The following is a 24,557-nucleotide window of genomic DNA, read 5'->3' on the forward strand; positions in this document are numbered from 1 at the left end:
AAGCTGCGCGAACAGGGCGACGAGTCTATTTCCATACCGAGAAAAGTGATCCTTTGCATAAGGGAGAGCTTGCTCTTTTCCAAATTGACCTGAAGACCCAGTCGGGCGAGGTGTCTGAGCACCAGATCCATGTGCTCGCACAACCGCTCTCGAAAGTGAGCTAGGATGAGCCAGTCGTCGAGGTAATTGAAGATACGGACACCTTGTTCCCTGAGAGGAGCCAGGGCTCCCTCTGTGACTTTCGTAAAGACGTGGGGAGACAGGCAAACCCGAATGGGACAACCTTGTACTGATATGCCTGGCCCTGGAAAGCAAACCGAAGAAATGGTATGTGTCAAGGAAGAATGGAGACATGGAAGTATGCGTCCTTCAGGTCGATCGCTGCAAATCAATCCTTCGGACGAATGCATTCAAAAATGCGCTCGGACGTTGGCATCTTGAACGGGAGTCTGTGCAGACCTCGGTTCAAGGCACGCAAGTCCAGGATTGGCCATAACCCACCTGTCTTCTTGGGTACTATGAAGTAAGGGCTGTAAAAGCCGGACTTCATGTTGGCTGGAGGGACCGGCTCTATCACGCCTTTTGCCAGCAAGGTCGCAACCTCCATGCACATGACAGGGCCATCCTTGCCCACCATCGTCGCACTAACACCCCGAAATCTGGGGGGACGCCGGGTGAACCGAATCGCGTAGCCGAGCCTGAGCGTCCGGATGAGCCACCGGGAAGACCTGGGGAGCTCTAGCCAGGCTCCCAGAAACCGACCCAGCGGGATCAAGGGGACTACAGGCATACCCACGGTGGGGCAGCATGGTGAAGCAGACAGCCCCGGAGGTCGGTAGCAGTGCGCACCTCCTGCAAAATCCCTGGGTCAGCACTGCCCTCGTGCTTTTAAAGGTGCCTTCCATGAACTGGTTACTTCCTGGTGCACTACCGCAAAGAAAGGAACCAGAGGGGGTGCATCTGCATGAGCAGCCACCAGGAACCAATCATCCAGCCCTGATTCTCGATCTCAACGCCGAGATGGTCATGTCCCCGCAATGAGAACATGAGCCTTCCACGAACGCAGTCTCTGCGTGCTGGAAGCACAGACACATGACACAGTGATCGTGGCTGTCACGAGGAGCGATGTATCGCCCGCACCCAAAAACACACGGGCGAAATTACATATTTAAAAAGACGCAAATCGGCCCATATCTCTTTTGTGAAAGAAATTTGCAGAAATTTGCAGAGCTCGCAATGCAAATCCCGCAGACCAAGGTATTTTGTGTACCATTGGCTCGTTTTGTAGCACTCGAAGGTGATTGGGCTAGATCCCATTCGTAAAGTCGAACGTGACCGACTGAAAGGGAACTCAATTCTGTAATGCTGGAATTTGTTCACATAAAACATAACCAACATAAATATAATAGACATAAAACAAAATAACGGAACATCATAAAATCTTGAGTGTATGTTCACAGAAAACCACCACAACTTCCCAACACTGTATTTAGTGTTTACTTTACATTAATCACCAGTAGGATAAGACCCCGCTGCCCGTGTTTTATAGCCTAAATAAATGCTCAAAATGAGAATAGAAAATTATATAAATTTTCTAAGAAAAAAAAGGAGTTTCGAGAGAAGCAAAACGAATAATGTGCCAGTTATTCCATTTTGTCATTCCTTTGCTCTCTAACGGAATGCAATGTTATGATAGGACTAATTATTTAATGATAACATTAACAGTGAAGCAAGCATCTAAATCTGGGGGGGTAAGCTTAGTATAATAAAATCATCAAAATAAGTCTTCATGTTAAGAAAGAATAGTACACAAAACACATTTCCAAAACTGTAAAAGGTTATTTAAAAATAAAGCATTGCACTCATTTATTTAGCCTATAAATTAAAATAATAATAAAAATAACTATTATTATTATATATTATAATACCGGTTATGCATAAGAAGCTTTTATCCAAAATGACTTACAAAAGAGAAACAAATTACTCCAGAGTCAGTCACAATGCCAGGTTTATTATACAATAATAATCAAGTGCTAAGATGATCACAAATTAAACACGATATTGATGCAAATCTTTCTTATTAAATCATTGTATTACACCTCTTACTACAATTGATAAAGAATCACTTAAGACACTTTGCTGTAAACCTATTCCACATAATAATATTCAATAAAACTAAGTTAACACACAGGCTACATAGGAGCTTGCTGTCATGTCACTGAGATGTTTTCAGAAAGGGAAGAAAAAAATTTAAATTGACTTGCACTCTCAAATCAAACCATAAAGTACATCTATGCAAAACAATTTTATGGTCCGTTCCATTTTTATCTTAGACATAGTTTTACAATTCTCTTACTTGGCCGTAACAAATAGATACCCATTTTCTTCAAATAGGTACCTCCTCAAGGGCAGACAGCTGGTCACACCATAGAGCACCACTGACTGTCTCCAAAGCATCCTCCCCTTCATCCTCCTCCTCAGCCATCTCCTCCTCGTGCTCATTCTCTGGGGCCATGATGTCACCAACCCCAAGGCAGATGTTATGGAGGATGACACTGGCTTTTAGGACCCGAAATGGTAAAAAAGGAAACCTAAGTACATCTTCAAAAAATAAATCTGTTTATTTAGTGCTTCATTGGCCACGTAGGGGCCAATGAAGCACCCCTGATGGTCACAAACAGCTTCAGGATAATAGATGGAAAAAGTTTCCGGTTCCTGTAGCACTGACCAATTAGACAAGGTAAACAGAGGTTGAACAATAGGAGGAGCATCTCTTTTCCTTCCAAACAACTTTATAAGTATAATAATATGGTCTTCACCTAGTGTGCACTGAAGAGTTTAAACAAAAACTTATGTAAGTCAGGTATGTAAGAATTTTTTTTTTTTTTTTGTTGCTAAATTAATGAAGTTATTTGTTATGACCAACTATGGTCAAGGAGGTATCATGAATAAAGAGTTCTGGGCCTGCTTTCACCATTTCTGTGTTTTGTTATTATTTTCTGTTTACACCAAATCTGTGAAGTTTTCTTCAGGCCTAAATTTTTACTCAGTGTTGACACGTGAAAGGGTTTTTCTTCACTGTGACTTCTCATGTTAATCCTAAGGTTTTTGCTTTGCCTGAGCCAGATTTTTCACAGTGACAGCAAGTGAAAGGCTTCTTTCTTATTACATGACTGTTGCAGAGTTTCCTGGCTGTGAAACCCCTTTCACACTGAGAACATTTTAAACTGCTCTCAAGTTAATTTTTGTGTGGTTATTAAGGGATATTATGCATCTGAAACTCTTTCCACACTGTTGGCAGGTGAAATTACTTGTAGCTACCATCTTTTGAGCTCTCTTTGGTGAAGTCTGTTTAGTTTCGCACAAACTAAACAGACTTCACAAAAGAGAGCTCAAAAGAAATTTCTCTTGTAAAATCATGTTTGTCAGACTGATCTTTGTCTTCCATTTCAGTTACTTCTTTACATGTCTCTCCAGTGTGAACACTTATGTGGCCTTTGAGGTTTCTTTTTTGACTAAAACTCATCCCATGCTGTTGGCAGGTGAACGGTTTCTCATTGTGAATTGTCATGTGTCTCTTTAGGCTTCCTTTTTGAATGAAACTCTTTCCACACAGTTTGCAGGAGTGAGGCTTCTCTCCGGTGTGAATTTTCATGTGAAAATTACAGTTTCTTTGTTGACTAAAACTCTTTCCACACTGTTGGCAGGTGTACGGTTTCTCTCCAGTGTGAATTCTCATGTGGCTCTCTAGGTTTCCTTTTCGAAAGAAACTCTTTCCACACAGTTTGCAGGAGTAAGGCTTCTCTCCGGTGTGAATTCTCATGTGAGAATTAAAGTTTCCAGTATCAGTAAAACTCTTTCCACACAGTTTGCAGGAGTAAGGCTTCTCTCCGGTGTGAATTCTAATGTGCCTGTTAAGGGTTCCTTTCTCAAAGAAACTTTTTCCACACTGTTGGCAGGTGAAATGACTTCTATCTCCTGTCTTTTGAGCTTTCTTTTGTGTTGTCAGTTTAGTTTGTGAGCAACTAAAACTTTCTCCAGTAAAAGGTTTTTCAGGCTGATCTTTGTCTTTAATTTCATTTAGTTTTTCATATTTCTCACCAATGTGAACACTCATGTGGCATTTGAGGTTTCCTTTTTCACAGAAACGCTTTCCACACTGTTGGCAGGTGTAAGGTTTCTCTCCAGTGTGAACTCTATTGTGCCTTTGAAGGGTTCCACTTCTAGTGAAACTTTTTCCACACTGCTGGCAGGAGTAAGGCTTCTCTCCGGTGTGAATTCTCATGTGGTCTTTAAGGCTTCCTTTTTTAGTGAAACTCTTTCCACACTGTTGGCAGGTTAAATCTCCCGTCTTTTGAGCTTTGTTTTGCACAATCTGTTTAGTTTGTGAGCAACTATAAAAACTTTCTCCAATAAAATCATGTTTCTCATATGGATCTATGCCTTCCACTTCAGTTAGTTCTTCACTTTCCTCTTTCAGGAGCATGATGTCTAAAGTAAAAAGAGAACAATACAAGTTAATCTTATTTTAATGGCACAAAGCTTTCAATTTTAATAAATGGCCACAGATTTTGGACCGGATATCTCCGGTGATGTCATTTCAAGCAAAAAAAGTCAGAATTGTATGTTGCTTTTTTTTTTTTTTTTTTTAGCTCACAGGCAACTGACTATTGGCACTATAACCACATCAACCTCCTAGGATTTACTGTTCTCATCAACACCTATAAAGACTCCTGGTTTCAGACTGGTTTTCAGTTGGAAGAGGAAGAATCAGAAAATTCGAGACAGAACCACATGACTCAACTTTCAACCCATGCGACTCTGTTTTACGTGAATCTTTAATGTCATAATTAATACACATCCATAAGTTAATTTGCAAATCAAAGCCATTTCTTTTGCACATGCACAGGCAGAGCCAGGCCATAGTTGGAATTACACCCATCGGAAACCTCCTCTTATCAGCAGCAACTTTTTTTAATGGATGATCATTCATCCAACTAAACAAAAATATGCCTGTAGTAAATCAATAAACAATGCAATATAAATATTTTTTTTTTCATAACATGAAAATAGTTAATATTTTTTATAAATATACTTTTAATGTTCCACATTCATAAATTTGCAAGGCCATGGAGTTACACATTTACCAGTACAACACATTCCAGAGACATTGCAGAAATTGTATATACGTGAACAGCGAAACCTAATACAGAAGTTACAAAACAGAGGAAAGATTGCTGTAACTGGAGATATGCATGCACTCCCCAGGTAAGCCATAAGTTCGTTAAGTGTGTATTATTTTATTGATTGTGTATTGTGTATGAAAATTATATAATCACACGTTGAAGAATAGTTACGTTCCCACCTGCCAAGTATGAAAGCTACACACTTATGGACATGCACAGCAATACTGCTCTACAAAAGCAAAAGACCTGAACTCGCTAGAGTGTGCAACTGAGAAAAACGACTGTACAGTTTTTTACTTGTCCAGCCAAATTAATTATAGGTAGAACACTGGAAATTTAACAATGAGATGATTTGGTATCGAAAATTATCTACATAAATAAATTGTGAGCTCTAACTTGATTTTTTACTCCTACTTTGAAGTTAATGTACTCTGCTTTTGCATTGTCTGCAAAACGTGAGAAATCACACCAAGGCAAAAGGCAGTAACTTCCACATTATAAACATTTGGTTGCTAAATCGGTATAGTGACACCTGTAAAAAAAATCTAGTGATCATGGACTGTCTCATTTAGGCAACTGCATACAATGATACAACTGTTTTAAGGTGTGTTTTTTTTTTTTTTTTGACCATAACAAGCAGACTGAAGGTTAAACTTCAGTGGATACCAATAATTCTCGGATAACGTTACTTACAAGTGAAAATCAAGGCACAACATTAATTCAATTAATTGGGCAGAATTTTAGCCAAGGTGGGTTTCTCTGTTATTTCACACTTGACGCAAGTGTGTTTCGGTCTGGAAAGTTTAGTGCAAGTGTGAGTACAGGACAGTGGGGGAGGAGGCTAATCACGCTCGAGCTCAGTTCAAGGAAACCGTGCCTAGTATGAATACACCCTAAAAATAAAAAATGTGGATTGATTGGAAAGTGGCAGCATAGCATCGGAAATCATGTTTTTTTGGTGTGCCACTTCCTCCACATCAGGACCAGAGAAGGTTAAAGAGTGGACTTCACTGGCCAACCACCTCAAGAATGTGCACACTTACGACAATCCCATTACTGACAATAGTTTCTAACAATGCAGTGTCCCTGGCTATCCAAAATAATGTTGGCGCAGTGGATAAGACACATGCCATTGGTGTGAGAGACCCGAGTTCAAATCCACTGTGAGACACCAATGTGTCCCTGAGCAAGACACTTAACCAAAATTATTATTATTATCCCTTGGAACAACTTTACTAGTACTTTGATAAGGGAGTCAGTCCAGCTATGCTGTGAAGATAGCAACATTGTGGCTAAGGCAGTAAGGATGGATCACGACTACGTGACACACCCACCTGCAGGTAAGATTGTTCATAATGTGTTTAGTTAACACTAGTCAACTATGTGTACCGTCATTGGATAAATGCATTTCTACCTGAACAAATGAATATTTATAATATAAACTGTTCACGAAATTCAACTAACGGTAGCCTACATATGTAACAGTCTCATGCTGTCTAGCTGTAAGGGGCAAGGGATGGGCAGTAGGGCAGAGCGGGGCACAACATAACGCCTTTGACTTTCTCCATTTTTGTAAACCTACTTTGGGTTTAGAGTATTTATTTTTACCCAAATTAATTTAATAAGATGACCATATAATAGTTTAAATTGTAATCTGAACTAATAATAAAAAAAAAAGAAATCTTAAAATATTTTCTCAAAATAAAATTAGTAAATGTTCATATAAAATAATGTAATTTTTTTTAAATAATGAAAGAATTTACTGATGTGGCAGCTCTAGTAAATACACTAACTTTCATCATACTAGCATGTGTGGAAGTATTTAAACCAAGTGTTACAACTGGCCCCGTGTTAGGTTGTGCTCCACTCTCCCCTATTTTAATACTTTGTCATTTGTCATCCTTAACAAAAATAAAATGCAATTTGTAATTAAATACTTAAAATACTTTTTAAAACATGATTACTATGTTGTGTTGAAAGGTAGCATAAATGTTAAGAATGGTTTTTAATTTCTTTATCTTTAAAGGTGCTCTGGATGAGGCTTTGGATTACATCCATGACTTAGAAGCCAAGTTGCAAAACACTGGTCTACCACCCCCTACTCTCTTCAGCCGATACTGTTCGTCAGATGACCAAATATGTGTCTACACCAAATTTCATATATATATATATATATATTCTTTTTTTTTTCTAATTAAATATAATTGTTATATTCTTAATATTTTCTGTTGAAATGTGACTTTGATTTCACTAAAAAAATAGATGAATAAAAGAATTTTGGTCAAAATTGTGCATTTAATTTTTTGGTATGGTAACATCAACTGATTAATAGCAACTCAAATAACATCAAACATTTACAATAAAAATAACATTACAGTTCATTAACAGCAAGACAAACTGATTGGTAAAGACAAGATTAGTCTAATTCAAGGTATGCATTCATGTATGTGTTATAATATATATCCAATTTCTCTTTCATTTCCGCCATGAGGGAAAGACCCCAATATAGATGGCATCAGCTCCATCTCAGAAACCCCATCCAATACAACAGACATGAGAAGTTGGGGATGCACTTGTTGCCATCAAATGGATCTGGCAGTGTTCCTAGACAAGAGAAACACGAGATTATTGGTCACACAAAAGTAAAGTTAGACATGAGTGCATAACTATATTTAAATTTAATTCATTATATCTGCAGTAACCATACTGGTTACTGCATTTTAGTCATAACATAAAAAAAAAAAAAAAGTTAATCACCTGTATATGCCTTGTACAGAGTGGACCTCAAGGCTTTTGCACCACCCGCTCACTAACCGGTTCAGGATGGTCCCTTAAAAGTAAAAGACAAAAAGCAATTACAGTCTGTAGTCACTACTGGGGGTGTATTCATAATAATTTACAGTTTTTATACATACACATCGATTCTTAAATCATAATGACAAACTCACCTGTGTTCTTGGTCTGTGCCATCTTTGCAAGCCACTTGTGCAGGCCAGGGAGAGTGGAACAGCCTGCAGACCCAGCTGTGAATTATGTGCGGTCTGGTACAAGATGGCAACTATGTGATTGCAGAATCCTTTACCAGCCGCACGACTGCAGGAGAAAGCTTTCAGGTTGGCACTTTCTGCATCCAGCGATATCTAGACACAATAAATTAAATAGGTTGGAATTAAGTCATACTTATGTTGCTACATCAATGTTCATAATAACAGGAAACTTTCAGTAGGGTGACTAGATTTGAGTTGGTAATAGCAATATGATAATGCAAATATGATTACATTTCATGTACGTTCAATGTTATTTTATTATATAGGCATCAAAAACGAGGACATATCCGGGAAAAAGAGGATGTCTGGTCACCCTACTTTCAGTAAAATAATAGTAAGTGAAGAAAATGCCGCAACCGCAGCAAGAAGAGTGAACACGCAAGAACGGGCAAATTTTGCCAACCGGCATTCTGTCTGTCTATAGTCAAACTTCCAGTTTTTGAGGCTCCTCGCTATCTCATTGACCTGAAGCATCTACCTCTCACTACCACCTGTCCCTGGAGTATATTTGATACTATAACCGCATGCAATAAGAAAACATTACGTTTTATCTCACATAGAAATACACAACATTAAAAGACAATGTCAGTAACATTTCACATTTACCTAGTACAGCTTCACCAAATTACTGATTGTTATGTTAATCTCATGCCTTCTCACTTAAACATACACACAACATTTTCACTACGATGTGTTATACCTTATATTACAAATTTGTAACACCCAAGATTTACAGTTAACGTTAACAGAGTTATAACCGGTGATACGGCTATGGCTAAAGCTAGCTAAAGCTTACCTTGGTAATTGTGGATAAACTCTTCGTGGAAGAATTTATATCCCTTGTCCAATTTGTTCCCTTTAGTGGACGAATGCACCTCCACACTCTTCACCACATCGGCATTGGTGAACTTCGGAAGATAACTCAGGCTCGTCGAAAATACTCTAGCTGCCATTTCTTCGCCAACAAAGCTCACACTGGAACTGGGATTATGCTTCGTTGACGTGTTTCCGGTTTTTGCGTAAATGGTCTATACAGCTTTAAAGAAAGTTATAAAAACATTGTAATGGGGCTTTCAATTAATGTCGTTTCAATTAATGTCGGTCATGTTCTTGTAGATTGTACCTTGCTGTGATTCATCATAACAAAAATGGAAACCAAGAACAAGCCACAACATCAACAGGACTTGTGGTGTACAAAATGGTGTTCCTGAAATCTTATAAAGGGAATGATAAACACGGGCATTAAAAAAGACAATATATATAGTAATTAGTGAAGCGGATTTATTCAAACAAACATATTAGAAGAATGTAATAAATAATTGGTAATGTCCCTTTTTTTTCTTACAGATTATGTTGTCGAGCCACTGAAGCGTGTCTTTGACAAAGTTATTATGGAACCCTCTCCATTTGTGGATGAAATGAAGGCAATTCCCATTTACACACCCCATTGTACAGAGTATGACAGATCGTCAAAAGATTAAGCGATGTTTAATCAGACTATACTTACTGCTATGATGTTCTGCCTCTTACGACTGTACTAGTCACTTTTATAGATGTAGATATTCTGCAGAGTATTTGAATATTGAAGCCATGTCATCCGTTCATAAACTATAAAACCTTCAATACTTGATAAGCAGTAATCCAGTATTGTTGATGGGCGTTCCATTTCAGACATTCGCTGCACCCATTAGACTAATCACAACAGACTGAGTCATCAGGCCAATCACCACAGATTAGCATCATGCAAAGGAGGGGTTTGGAAAAATTAATCCAGGGTATATACAGAACTTCTTAAGTTGAATTTAATACCTTTTAATGCCTTTTTTTTTTAATAACTTCAAAATATTATTTAATACCAGCGCGACTTCAAGCTCCAACTGTTGGGGCGTAAATTAAATATCTTTCCAAATGGATTAACATATTGCATCACAATGTAACAAGGTCATTATAATTTAACATCAACACTGGACTCAAAAACTGCCCACAGACATAAGAACAGAAATAAAGACAGAAGAGGAAGGAGACATCTTCTTCTTAGATCATTAGTCAGTAAGTCTGATGTGTGAGCAATCTAAAAAAGGTCAAGTAAGCACAGGTGTTATTAAAATAAATTAAACTGATACATTTAAGTAAAGCAGAGGGATTAATCAAGATGTCACAATGGGTCTTTGTCTATAGTTTTGGACCAAGCTTAGCAGAAAACACAGCTTCGCAGGGCTTATTGCTTTATTAGACAACCTTAGCCTATAATTATAGCATTATTAACCTAAAGTAAAACATGAGCCAAGTGTTGGGCTACATTTGAAAGTTATAGATATGTCAAAGTTAGATCATTGGTTCTCCAGCTGTGACTCACTATTGGTGGTACTCAGGATGCGATTAAACATACAATAATTTAAACAAAATCATTTATTTATGTTTGGCTTTATCAGAGCCATGCTAAACCTTCAGATTAAGGCGAGACACTGCAGGTGAATAAACTACTAGTTATCACTTTACTTACGAAGTTGATTGATTACATTGATAAATGCAAATATTTTTTTTTTGTATTACAAGTTTAAATATGCAATTTTGGGGGGAATAAAATGTTGTATTTAATCAAGAAAATTATATATGAACACATCCCTCTGTAAAAAACTTCGGAATATATACAGGAGTAAATATGTAATGTGTGGTGTGTGTACGTGCTACTGAAGTGGAGATTTATGGCTCAGTGAAAAAAAATCATTTTGCGAAAATGGCCTTTACAAATATGTATTGTAATTGAAATCTATTGACACAAATAGATAAAGTCCTATAAAAATAAATACTTAACGGTGTCTTTTGGAAGTTTTTTTTCCATTAGTCTGAAAAAACACTTTATGAAAAGCCAAAAAGCCTAAAATTTAAAAACTGACAGGTGCATGAAAAAACTGTTTTTGCCTGCAGTGTCCCTCCTTAAGCATTACAGTAAGTCTATAACACCATGCCCATCACAAGTCATGTCAATGCTAGTCACAATGGTGGTTCTTGGAAAGCCTAATATTTTCTGAAGGGGTACTCTGTGAAAAGTTTAAGAACCACTGACCTAGATATTTAGTCAATTTTAGAGGTGGAGCAGGACCCATGTCCTGCCTGCTTGTGGCCTAAACTGGAGCTATTAATCCTGAATTTGCTTATTTAACAGGTAAGTTAGTCTACTCCAATCTCCATTTAATTAAATAAATTTAACAATATTATAGCTACTATTACCGAAAATCAACAGTAGGCTTAATTATAAAATGACAAAAAACATTCTATGTAAGCATATAGGTCTACCAAACATTAGGCAGTCCAACCAGGATTTGACATTACTTTTTTGTAATTTTTGCGATTAAAATGACTGATTTTGCTGCGCTTTTCTCAAAATTTGCGGCATTTCTTATTGTTTTGTAGTGAAAATATACTATTACCGAAAATCAACAGTAGGCTAAATAATAAAATGACAAAAAACAACTATGTAAGCATATAGGTCTACCAAACATTAGGCATTCCAACCAGGATTTGACATTACTTTTTTGTAATTTTTGCGATTAAAATGACTGATTTTGCTGCGCTTTTCTCAAAATTTGCGGCATTTCTTATTGTTTTGTAGTGAAAATATACTATTACCGAAAATCAACAGTAGGCTAAATAATAAAATGACAAAAAACAACTATGTAAGCATATAGGTCTACCAAACATTAGGCAGTCCAACCAGGATTTGACACATTATTTGAGTTTTGCGATCAAAATGACTGATTTTGCTGCGGCATTTCTTATTGTATTGCAGTGAAAATATACAACAGAGAACATTCTTCTAACATTATTATGACTTTTCTGACTTCGAGAACCACTGCAGGTCTCCAGACTAACGTTTGAGGACCCCAACACTAGTGCCATTAAGATCTACAGAAGGAGTCTCCATCACCTGACAGTAAAGCACTCAAGCTTATCACACATCTACATCTCGGAGATGTCTATTTAATGTCTGCATTTACAAGATGTATTTTTAAGAGTGCTTGTTCATCTGCAGTACGTCTCCAAAATTTTTTCTGTCAGAGGTCATCAAATAGACATTTATTAGAATGCATGTAAAACTACTTTTTTTGTTTATTTAAAAGGAACAATGCACATTAATTACAATTATTTGTTTTACACTCAAAATGTAAATGCGCCAGAGTTAGCTAGAGAGCTAATTTTCATCCGTAGTCCCTTGGCAGGTAGACAGAGCATCATAATACAAAAAAAAAAAAATACATGTATTGTATTTATTATTATGCATCCTTTTTGTTAAATTGTTTTCTTTTTTACAAAAAAGGGCAGTACCTAAGATAAGATAAACCAACTATTAATGGTTGCAGTTTTGAGTGTTTTTAATCAAAATTTATTAAATTATATTTAGTAATAATATTCCAATGACGATAGCTAATAGGTTTTTGATCTAATATTTTTAAGGTTTGCTTATAAAGGGTTTCTATTGGTTTAACCTGTTAACTGTCACCCGTCCGCTCTGTGGGACGCCTACATTTACTTCAGTATATTACAATTAAATCTAATCTAATCTTGACAAACTATATATGGTTGGAAAGGTCTAAGACTCCCAAATACATATTTTATCAATGTTTTTTGTAAAAAATTATGTAGGAAAAGTAATAGATTAATTTATGACAAGAGTGCACCCTCAAAAATCTACATTTATAACAGGAATTTTGACCTTTGTTTAAAAATAAAGACTTCTTTGTTGCCTTTTTCTCTATCACATTTTAGAAATTATCAGAAATTATATATCAACTGAAAACTTAAAATCTCAAAATTCATCCTTTAAAACTCATTTTAAAATCAGACATTGCATTACCACGTAAATGTTACATCAATATCTTGTTACAAACTGTTTTCATTCATGAATAATAAAAATTTAAGTTTGGATCGTGCACTACAAAGTCAATGTTCAAAAATATGTGAGTGAATCACATATTCACCTTCACCGTCTTCAAACAACACGATCGCTGTCTTACTCTTTCTCCCTCGCGCATATTAATCAAAATCAATTGACCCGATGGTGTCGAACATCACTATCCAGTGATAAAATGTTTTCTGTGTTGATTTTTGTTTTTTGTTTTCAACTGACCCGTCCAACACTGAACTCACGAGACGTCTGAATTGGTGTATAAAAAAAAATCTGTAGCACTTTACAATGATGTTCTATATATTAAACTATTTAACTACATTATTTAACATTTACTATTACTAAACTGCACTTCTACAATATTGTTAATTTCAACATTTAGGCTATAGCCTTAATTGTTGAAATCAAAAGTTGTACAGTATTTGTTAACAAAGTTACAAACAAATAATTTACTCTAATTTAAATAATACTCTGATGTTTAATAGAATAGCCCTTACGGAAATTAACCATGGTTTTACTACAAATAAAAGCAAAAAACCATGGTTACTGTAGTTAAACTATGGTAACCACAAATTAACCATGGTTTTGCTATTTTAACCATAGTTTAACCATGGTATTTGTAGTAAATCTGTGGTTTTACAAATGGCAGTCAATACGCCAAAAAACCATGGGTTACTACAGTTTTACTATAATAAAACCATGGTTATTTTTCGTAAGGGAGAATGTAAGTGTGCTCACCCCATTTTTGTTTGTAAGGAAAAATTTGATTAGATTTCATATCGCAATATTTATCAGAGAAAAATCAAATATCGCAACGTAATTTTTTCCCAATATCGTCAAGCCCTACCCTTAAGTGTCATGCAAGGTCATGACCGGGTGGAAATGAGGGTCCCATGGGCAAACCAGTTGAGAATCGCAGGTTTAGAAATATCATTAATTTCTGTACAGCTGCACATTTAATTAAGGATCAAATGAGTGAGTTCAGCTTTGAGAATGAAAACCAACCTGTTTGTTCCTCAGTATCTTCATGTTTGACTCTGAATGCTTCTTCAATCTTAATGTCTTCACTCTCCTCTTTAATAAATGCCATCTTTATAACAGAGTGTCATGTGGATCGCTGTCGCTTCAGCAGGAGTTTTTCTGTGTGTTTGGACACTTTGTCCTGTTTAAGATGAGATTGATAAAAAAAATAAAAAATAAATGGTAACTAAATCTCTGGGTTCAATCAATCAGTTCCCCAGTTCAGTAACTTAGTCAGCACACTGGTGAGAGTTAATGGTGACCTAAGATAAAGAATAATAAAAACTCAAATGAATAAAGTGATACAATATATAGAAGGTTCATTAAGATTTCTATTCGGTATTTTCTCAATTTTATATTTAATAAATTACATTTTCATGGAGACGTTTGCAGTTTATTTTAAATGTCATTATTGCATTTACACTGTTTTGAGCAGCGTGCAGTCTATTTTAAGGTTTTAAAGCGTTAGGTTTAAAACGATCTGTTCATCTTATTAGTACTTCGTTGCAAGTGACTGAAATCGTGTTTATTATAAACTGATTCACGATATAATGAGAGAAATTAGACGGACCTTTCGTGTTTACTTATGTGTTCGCGCTTTAGTCACAGATAATATGTCACTAGGTAAAGCGTTACAATCTTACACTATGTACTAGTTTCATTACACATATTTATATACACTTATCGGAATGTATTGATTTAACCACTTTTAAATGATTAAAAACACACACCTTTCTTCAGTCGAATCGCAGACGCAGTAGAGCGGCGCGACCGTATGACGTCACATCGCCAAACCAAAATAAAAGTCTTGTTCGCTAAAAAGAAAGGATTTCGCTTCTTCTTTTACGTTTAATGGCCGTTGCCAACTCATCTCAAAGGTGCATTACTGCCACGTACCTGACTGGACTGTGGGTATTAGAATGACGTCAAATGAGAGGTAGAGAAAAGGGGAAAAAATGCACCAAAAAAAAACCCCTCCTATTAAATTCTTTCACTTAACCCTGTGTTTTTCAGAAATGCAATTAATGAAATTGTTTATTCTCCCAGATGGTTCCCTAATAAATACTCAAGTGTCATGGTTCGTTCATCCATTTGTGCATTTATTTCTGTTGTATTTAAACCAGTGTTACTCATTCTAAGATGTAACATCTCGTCCCTTGGGCTTCTGCTCTTCCTCATGCTTGTGATTACTTGATTTTGTAAACTGTATAAATTACGTCCTGTATCCACTGTCTTCCAATATTCCTGCCATATTTTACGTGAATGTTGCTTTATGATGGTTTTAACCTCTGCTCTACTTATTGGTGCTTGTACATCACACTAGAAAACAAATATTAAGACAGAAGAAGAATTGAAGAGATTATTTACAGTTCTTTTTAAAGAGCCATCAATCCAGACGAGCTTTATATCTAATCTTATATATGAATATAACCAAATGTGAAGTGCTTTAAATTCATAAACTCCAGAGAATTTGTGATATTTTTATCAAATATAAACATTAGTATATTACATAGCTGCCAATTCTCACGCATTCAGCGTGAGACTCACGAAATCGACCCAATTCTCACACTCTCACGCCACACCCCCAAATTCTCACGCAGACTCATGCAGCAAATTTCTCGGGAGACCTGCGGGGAACAGTGGTGTGTAGTAGAAATGGAGTCAACACAAGTCAACACAAGAAGTTGAGAAGAAAATTAAAGCTGCTGTTTACTTGACAAAATCAAAGTAAGGCAAGTCAAACATCTGGAAACAAACAAAATGTGTTTTATTTTGAGCATTGCCAGAGCATGTGAGAGGATCGGAGTGCTAAAATTTCCTGAAGAGCACCGAGCGCTTTCTGGAGATACTGCTCTGCTCGCTCAACCCAGTCAACAATCTATGCATTTTTTAAGTGCATTTTATCTTGTGTGCTTTTCACAGGCTTTATAATCTAGGTGTATTTTGTAAAGATCTACACACATTTAATCTCATGTGTGTGTGTTTGTGTTTTAATGAGCCTGTTTTGAATGTTCTATTGCACAACAACAGCTGCTATTTTCACTGAAATAAACTTAAAGTGAACGAAAATCAAATACACTTCTTCAGTGTTTGCATTTCAGGTAGGCGGTTTGATTATTATATTAAAGGGGGGGTGAAATGCTATTTCATGCATACTGAGTTTTTTACACTGTTAAAGAGTTGGATTCCCATGCTAACCATGGACAAAGTTAAAAAAATTAAGTTGTACATTTGAACGGTTTGTCACAAGTGTCTGAAAGTTTTTTTCGAGCATGGGTCTGTGTGACGTTAGATGGAGCGGAATTTCCTTATATGGGTCCTGAGGGCACGTCTGCCGGAAGAGCGCGCGCTCCCGTAGAGCAGAGCAATTCATAGAAAAAAAGCAAAAAAAAAAGCAGAGCAATTCACTGATCAGAGCGAGAGCGAAATGTCACAAGAGAAGTGTGTTTTTGGTTGCCAGGGCAAGACAACCCTGCACAGATTACCAAAAAAAAAAAAAAACAGCATTAAGGGACCAGTGGATGGAGTTTATTTTTACAGAGCATCAACGGAGTTGTGCAAGTGTTTTTGTTTGTTCCCTGCATTTCGAAGATGCTTGTTTTTTGTTTTTCGTGACGACAAAGGGTCACGATCGTGTGTTGGAACCGCAGGCGGTGAGTAAAACTGCTTCAAATATCTCTGTGTTGTTAACTTAGCTATCGGCGCGTAAGCACATCAAGTAAACAACATGCGATGTTGTCATCAAACAGCACTTTCCACAGTTACAGCTTAAAAAAAAAAAAAAAAAAAAAAAAAAAAGACGACAAAGCAAAAATATATACAGTTTCAATACATACCACAGAGATGTCCTGCTGTAGTCGTTGCTGTCGCTGCTCTTGTTCAATTTCAGCCTCTGGATCTGATTCTGGATCATAAATATACGCTGAATCTGACCGTTAGCCATGGTTTGATTTGGATGATGGTTTTTTCCTCACGGTAATGTCACAGCTTCCACACGCTCTCAACGCAAAAGCTTACTCGTGCTCATGATTCTTTAGCTCCGCCCACACGTCACACCCCCAGCCGCTCGTGTTTTTCCGGGAAAAAACGGTACAGAGTATGTTTCTTTTCTCTTATAAATATAATAAAACTAAAGACTTTTTGGAATTATGAAGGATGCAGTACTACTCTACAGGTACTCAAGATTAACAGGAAATTGAGTGAAAACGAGCATTTCACCCCCCCCCCCCCCCCCCCCCTAAATACATTTTAATTAGCCTAATACAATTAATAAAATTAGGAAGAATGTCAGAATTTCGTTTTGGAAAATTGCTTTTTATCAGCATGCATTATTTTAGACATACATTTTATCTAGTAAACCTAATTGTTTATATTGGTGGCTGTTTTTGCCCCATTGACTTCCATTATAACGACATTTTTTGATTGCAAAGCCATGACACCATATAATCATGCAATCTTGATTGTTTGTGGTTTTCCCCTTTTGGGAAGAGGTAAAAAAAAATTTTTTTTTTACAGTTGATCACTAGGTGGGACCATTAACCCTTTAGATAGGCCTGTACAAAAAAGGCTTAGTTTCTGGCTTGTATGGAGTTATATAGAGTATAATAGCAAATTATAGTGTGTGTATGTGTGTGTGTGTGTGTGTGTGTGTGTGTGTGTGTGTGTGTGTGTGAAAGAGAGAGAGAGAAAGAGAGGGTGTGAGAGAGACCTTTGTGCACTTACCTTGATGTACAGTATCTGAAAAAATCTAAATATGCACCTCATGCTCTCTGAACTAGAGGTCTTCACAGTGCACACGAGGCCTGTTGACCCGGGACCTGTACGGGTTCGGGTCTATATTTTAAATGATCTGCCGGGTCAGGGTCGGGTCCGAATCTATTACCTCGGGTCCCAGATCTGTTTAACATTGTTTGTAATATCCGTGCGATCGGAGTCATCGGACTCGGAGAACATCCTGCCGTGATCAGACACTGCTTGTGTTTTTTGTAACTTGCAACTTGTAAACTTAGGAAAAAGAAAAGTGTGAGCCAAAAAAAAAAAAAAAAAAAAACGTTCTCTCTCTCTCTGCCGTTAGAAGCAGAGCACGCAGACTCAGGGTTAATGCAAGTGTACGCACGGTAATAATGGATACATTCATGAGCGATGTGCGAAAAAAGCTAAAAAACAACGAGTATAAAGAGGTAAAACCTACGGGCACCTCTTCTGTCTGGGCATCCTTCATACATATTGTAGACGAACATCAGAAAAAAGTGAGTGCAGTTAAGTGTAATACGTGTGACACACTGTTGAAATTTGATTCAGCAAAAAGTGGCACATCCCATCTTTTAAAGCACACCAGGTCGTGTGGTAAAAAGGTTTTGACCCAATCTTCAGTGGCGCCTTTTCTTATATTGGGTGTAGTACCAAAAAAAGCAAAGGATGTGTTTTGGAAAAATGCACTAAAGTCTGCGCAAAGGATTTAAGGGCCTTCAGCATGTTTGAAACATGCTAGACTGTAGAAAAATATGGACGTAGTGTCCGTGACGTCACCCATAGACTCCTCAATAGCGGTTTTGAAGCCTAAAGTGTGCCGAGCGAGCCATCGTCATCTTGGCAGCGTGTCACCGCGCGACTCTCCCGGATAATCGAAAATGGGCAAAAAGGTGGGAGCTGATTGATGAAGCCACACCCACCTAGCACGACGGCATTGTCAGCAGCGGCAATCCACCTGTCACTCATTTGGCCACACCCTTAATTATGCAGAACTTTAAGGCTTAATATAATTTAAACGGATGAGTTATAAAAAGAATTCACCCCCCTCACAGTTGTCATGAAGGGCAAAATTAGCAATATAGTCCAAAATCATTTTTTGAACCAGGCTGTAAACATGTTTTTTTGTGCTATAAAGTTGGGCATTTTAACATGGGGAGTCTATGGGACTGACTCTCTTCTGCAGCCAGCCTCAAGCGGCCAGTCGATGAATTGCAGTTTTAGTCACTTCCTTATTGGCCTCACGAGAGAGAGCGGGTGGTTGCCGCTCGGTTAATACGCAATTTACGTGTTAACGCCCTTTTTTGGCCTTCCATATACAGCCTTCCATAATCTTTCGAGCGTTTAATGACGAGGAGGACTGTAACATCAGCCTACAGTTGTATGTTCAGATTCGTTGTTAGCCTTAGAAAATTTTAAATCTGGTAACTCAAGTGAAAGGTATGATATTGTGTGTGAGATATTGACTTTGATTCATAGTATTCAAAATGGGGGGACGCATGTAAAGTTTGTGTGGGCTCCGGCTCATGTAGGTATGGTTGGTAATGAATTAGCAGACAAGTTTGCTAAACAGGCTTTGAAAGCAACAAATGTGTCTATTCAGTGTAAAATATCAAAATCAGAGGCTAAGTCAATGATTAAAAAACATGTTAAAAAGTTATGGCAAGATAAATGGGATAGGGGAGATAAAGGGAGGGGCTTTTACATTGTAAACCCTAAGGTTGGTCAGGGCCGTTTGATAATAAGATGTCGAAAAGAAGAGGCAATTTTTACAAGAATGAGAATAGGACACACTGGACTGAACAAAACATTGCAGCTGATAGGAAAGCATAATTCAGGAAATTGTGGGAGCTTTAATGTGCCAGAAACAGTGGAACATGTCTTTATGATGTGTAGGAAATTTAACAGAGAAAGGATTTTAATTAAAAGGAAAATAGAGGACAGTGGGGAAAGTTTTAGCTTTAGAAATATTTTGTCTAAGGCTTCCGATCATAAAGTAATAAAGTATATGTTTGAATTTTTAAAGAACACTGGACTCATTGATAGAAGGGAATTTAATTATGTTTAACAAAGGAAATTTTTTTTTTTTTTTTTTTGTAGTTTACAGGCTACATTATTTTCAAATTTGTAAACCATAGTGGTGATTGGGTACAATTTAATCTGGTGGGTGGCGGTAGTGCGCTAAATTAGTCCGCATCCGCCGTTAAGCAACCAAAGAAGAAAGAAGAAGAACGTCAGCCTACAAGCCTCTGAAGGACTGAAACCTTCAGTTTGAGAAACACCCTTTTATTTTGATCTGGCCATGTGGCGTCATAAGGATGCGTCGTGCTCCTCCATCTGTTTTTAGAAAGGTACAGTGTGTTTTTTGCATTTACTGTTTTTAGCGATGCAGAACGAACTGTGTTAATAAATATAACATGATAATGCTTTATTCTGTTGCTTTATTATTCTTCTATTTACATTTAACACGAGTTAAAGCGCATCTACAAACGAGTAACAGAAGATGCGTCTAATTTCGCTCAGTTTATCGGTAGGCTAATCCGTTTTAAAAATACGGTTTCAGTCACTGGCGAGTCGTGATGGAGAAAGGGAGCTTTTAAAAACAGAACACTTTGATTCGCAGAATGATTCACTTGCTGTGTTCGAAATGTCACACACTGCTCAGTACACACTGCACACCGGTTAATGTTTATTTTATAGAATGCTGTGTGAAACGGTAAGTTATACAATAAGCAACAAATAATTTTTCATAGTAGTATGCTAGAGTGTTGTTACATGACACTTAATATTACTTCACAGGGTCCCCGCGGGTCCTTAAAAAGTCTTGAAATGTCTTAAATACAATTTTCGATTTTTAAGGTCTGAAAATGTCTTGAATCCTGGAATTTTCCATATGAATGTCTTAAATTTCATGTGGGATCTTAAATTTCATGTCCGACTCGTCATTTTTATTTATTTTTTTCAACCGCAATTTGACCAGCGTAACATTTGGGGGCAGCACTTCGTAGGTGCAACCTGCATCATTCCATAGGTGACATACGAGTAAGTGATTGATGAACGCGTTGCGATGATGGTTCGCCACCACGGCAGTTTGCGAAATCGCAAGCATGGGCAAAGACGATAAAGCTGTGGACAAGACCACGATTGTCAGGTCTCGCTATCTTGGTTCTCAGTTTTTGAGCCCCTCAACGGCAGAAGACTTGCTGTAGCACTTTAAGGTAAGACTCTAAAAGTATCATTTAAAATTATTTGAATATGTTAAAATGCTTCATGTGTTTTTGTTATTTCCTAATGAATATTTGGGACAATATATCGATGCGTCACAATTCTTGGATTGATTTAAATTTTTCCGAATGCATTGTGAATTGATTCTGAGCTTAGTTTTTGCACATTGCGCTCTAGGCTAGTTTTTAACCGAGCACTCAAATGCTCACGACGAAGAGCGCTCGTGCGTTCTGCTGAGTCTGATTATGTAATTGATATATTGCTTTTATGACGCGAGATTAATGTAAATGCCCCACTGCAAACACCCTTGTACTTCGCTTCAACCTTTTCGAAGTTTATTAATTATTATTTTATAGTAGGTTCAAGTGGTGTGTGTAAGGCATATAAATCATGCAGTGGCATCTGCTGTTAAAAACTAAACTAAGAATTGATTCGAGAGAGAATCGCGATGCATTCAGAAAAATTGGAATCGATCCAGAATAATTTCTCGATCGATATATTGTCCCAGCCAATCAGTTAAAAAAATTTGTGAGCATTCACTATTATGGCTTAACTTGTTTCTCAAACATTTTTTCTTTCAAATCAAGGACCACTTAGCCAATAAAAAAAAAAAAAAAAAAATTGACATATTTGGCTTAATGATCATCCCTAATGCATGTAAAAATGTAGGCCATTTTAGTCTTCTGAAACCATGGCTAACTTCACCTGCTAATAATGTGCATGATTAGAAAACAAGTCATGAGAAGTGAATTGGAAATGTTCAACGGTGTCACAGTCCATGTCAGTCATTTTGGTTGATGACTTTTGCTCACAGACCCTCCTTGGTAATCTGGCATACCTCCATTGGTCCCCAGACCACAGTTTGAGAATCACTACTTTAGACAAACCATCTAATCTAGTGTTCCTGTAGCTCAACTGGTAGAGCACTGATCTAGCAAGCAAGCAAGTTTGGGGGTTCAATTCCCCGGGAACACATGATATGTAAAAATTTATAGCCTGAATGCACTGTAAATCGCTTTGGATAAAAGCGTCTGCTAAATGCATAAATTTAATCTGAGTGAACATGAATGAAAATGTTATCATTCTTGAGGTGGACTTTGTTTTGATTTTATTTTTTTATAATTTCAGGAGGGCACCAAGGAACTTAATTTAAGGAACATGCTTTCTGTGTCAATGGATGTATCCACAGTAAATTGGAAAGTCATGGATCTCCTACAACTGGAACATGCAATAAATTTCTGATCCTGATCTTTCCTACAATTGTCTGTCATTCATTAGGTCTATGCATAGATTATTGAATGTGCTTGCATTTATCTGTGTCTGAAATGACATAGAAAACACTAATCAGACCCTGAACAACATTTTCTTGGGGGAGAACCCCCAAACCCAGCTCAAGGCTATTAGGCAGCAACATTTAACCATAATTTAGATCAAGTATGATGAAATGGGCTTTTGTAATGTCCTGGGGCTGTCTTCCATGTCTTTTTCAAACTGCTATGAGGGGCCAGAATTTAGAAATTACCTGAAGTACCTTAAAGGCTGATAGTTTATACATAGTCAACCATGTCAGGGTTGTAAGGTCAATCAGCACTTGGTATAAAAGTTTTCGCGCCCCTTTGACCTGTCTTGAGCGTGGTTGTGATGAGTTGTGCCACACTAATGCTTCGCCACATCAATCTGTGTTGTCGGACTGAACATTTCCCTTTTTTTTTTGTTTAGATAAAGTCTTAAATTTTCCTTTTAGAGGACTTAAAAAGGTCTTAAAAGTCATTAAATTTGCTGTTAAAAAATGTGAAGATACCCTGCTTCAGCACTACAAATAAATGCTTCAACTTCTCTTTACAAAGCCTTGTTAATAAGTGTTCATACTAGTAAACCATGAACTCGTGTGATAAATGAACTACAGTTTGAACAGAACCAAATCAACACTGAGCTTTTTAACCGAACTATAATATTAGTTGCAGACCCTGAATTTGGACACAGCCGTTCACTCTTCCGTGACTGCAGCACACCTGCAAAGCGTTAGCACTCGTTAGCTTGTCATTAGCGTTTTCTTTTCTCCTCTCCTCTCCTCTCTCACGCTGCAGTTTTCCACAAGTTCATCAAACAACCGCAGTAAGAATATTTCATCAAGCACGGTGAGTAATGGCTTCTCCTACAATTGTTATTTGCACCTCTTGCCACATGTACAGTTTATCTATCTCTGTCGCTGATGAGGGATTCACATGTGATAAATGCAGGGAAACAGTTAGGCTGACAGAGAAGATTTCAGAATTAGAGACACGCATCCAAACTTTAATTGAGGACAGTAAGAATGTTAGGGCTCTAGATATGGCTTTGGATGCGTCTAGCTCAGGGATTCCTGTACATTGTCCGGTTCCAGCAGAGCCCCTGCAGCAGGGCAACTGGGTGACGGTGAGGCAGCGTAGTCGTGGGTCAAAACACCGCTCTTCTGTTCCGATCAAAACATTAAACAGGTTCTCCCCACTCAGTGATGCACCCACTGAGAAACCTGATGAAAGTGCTCTAGTTATTGGCGATTCTATTGTACGGAACGTGAATATAGAGACACCAGCCACCATAGTCAAATGTTTACCGGGAGCCAGAGCGCCTGACATCTTGGCAAATTTAAAAGTGCTGGCTAATGCTAAACGTAAATACAGTAAGATTGTTATTCATGCCGGCGCTAATGATGTTCGACTTCGCCAGTCGGAGATCACTAAAAATAACTTTAAAGAGGTGTGTGAACTTGCAAGCACGATGTCAGACACTGTAATATGCTCTGGTCCCCTCCCTGCTTACCGTGGTGATGAGATGCATAGCAGATTGTCATCACTCAATGGCTGGATGTCTAAGTGGTGCCCACAGAATAACATAGGTTATATAGACAATTGGACGAGCTTTTGGGGCAGACCTGACCTGTTTAAAAGAGATGGTCTTCATCCCTCCTGGGGTGGCGCCACTCTTCTGTCTAGAAATATGGCAAATAGTCTTAGTGTTTATACTTGACTAACTGGGGCCCAGGTCAGGAAGCAGACAGACTGGCTAAACCGACCGTCTGCTAGCTGCCTCCCGTCACAGAGGTCAGTTAATTCTCAGCACATAGAGACTCTTTCACCTAGATATCACACTATAGAGACTGTGTCTGTTCCACGAACTAGAAAATACAAAAAACGTCCAAACCAAGTTAAGGTTAACAATTTAATTGAGGTTCAACAAATAAAAAACAAATGCAATATGGATAAACAAATGATAAAGATTGGCTTATTGAATATCAGATCCATTTCTACGAAAACACTTTTTGTAAATAATATGATAACTGATCATAATATAGATGTGCTCTGCTTGACAGAAACCTGGCTAAAACCTGATGATTACATTATTTTAAATGAGTCCACCCCCCAAGATTATTGTTATAAACAC

General features: G+C 37.5%; 2 protein-coding genes and 1 long non-coding RNA gene across 3 annotated transcripts in view; 1 reads left to right on the top strand and 2 right to left on the bottom strand.

Moving 5' to 3' along the window:
* Nucleotides 1-24,557, bottom strand: part of LOC127955913 (NACHT, LRR and PYD domains-containing protein 12) — a 389,353-nt gene that overhangs the window by 269,565 nt on the left and 95,231 nt on the right. The gene's annotated exons all lie outside the window — the stretch shown is intronic.
* On the bottom strand, nt 1,992-14,986 carry LOC127955994 (gastrula zinc finger protein XlCGF57.1-like). The gene is made up of 3 exons (XM_052553731.1): nt 14,891-14,986; nt 14,145-14,301; nt 1,992-4,491 (listed from the first exon to the last, which is right to left on the bottom strand). Exons 2-3 carry the CDS (start codon nt 14,227-14,229, stop codon nt 3,368-3,370), a joined length of 1,209 nt encoding a protein of 402 aa, XP_052409691.1. The 5' UTR covers nt 14,230-14,301; nt 14,891-14,986; the 3' UTR covers nt 1,992-3,367.
* On the top strand, nt 20,706-22,394 carry LOC127956090 (uncharacterized). The gene is made up of 2 exons (XR_008153450.1): nt 20,706-21,127; nt 22,263-22,394. It is a non-coding gene; the product is annotated as an uncharacterized LOC127956090 (long non-coding RNA).

Source organism: Carassius gibelio, chromosome B4 (genome assembly GCF_023724105.1).
Source record: "Carassius gibelio isolate Cgi1373 ecotype wild population from Czech Republic chromosome B4, carGib1.2-hapl.c, whole genome shotgun sequence".
NCBI classification, from domain to species: domain Eukaryota; kingdom Metazoa; phylum Chordata; class Actinopteri; order Cypriniformes; family Cyprinidae; genus Carassius; species Carassius gibelio.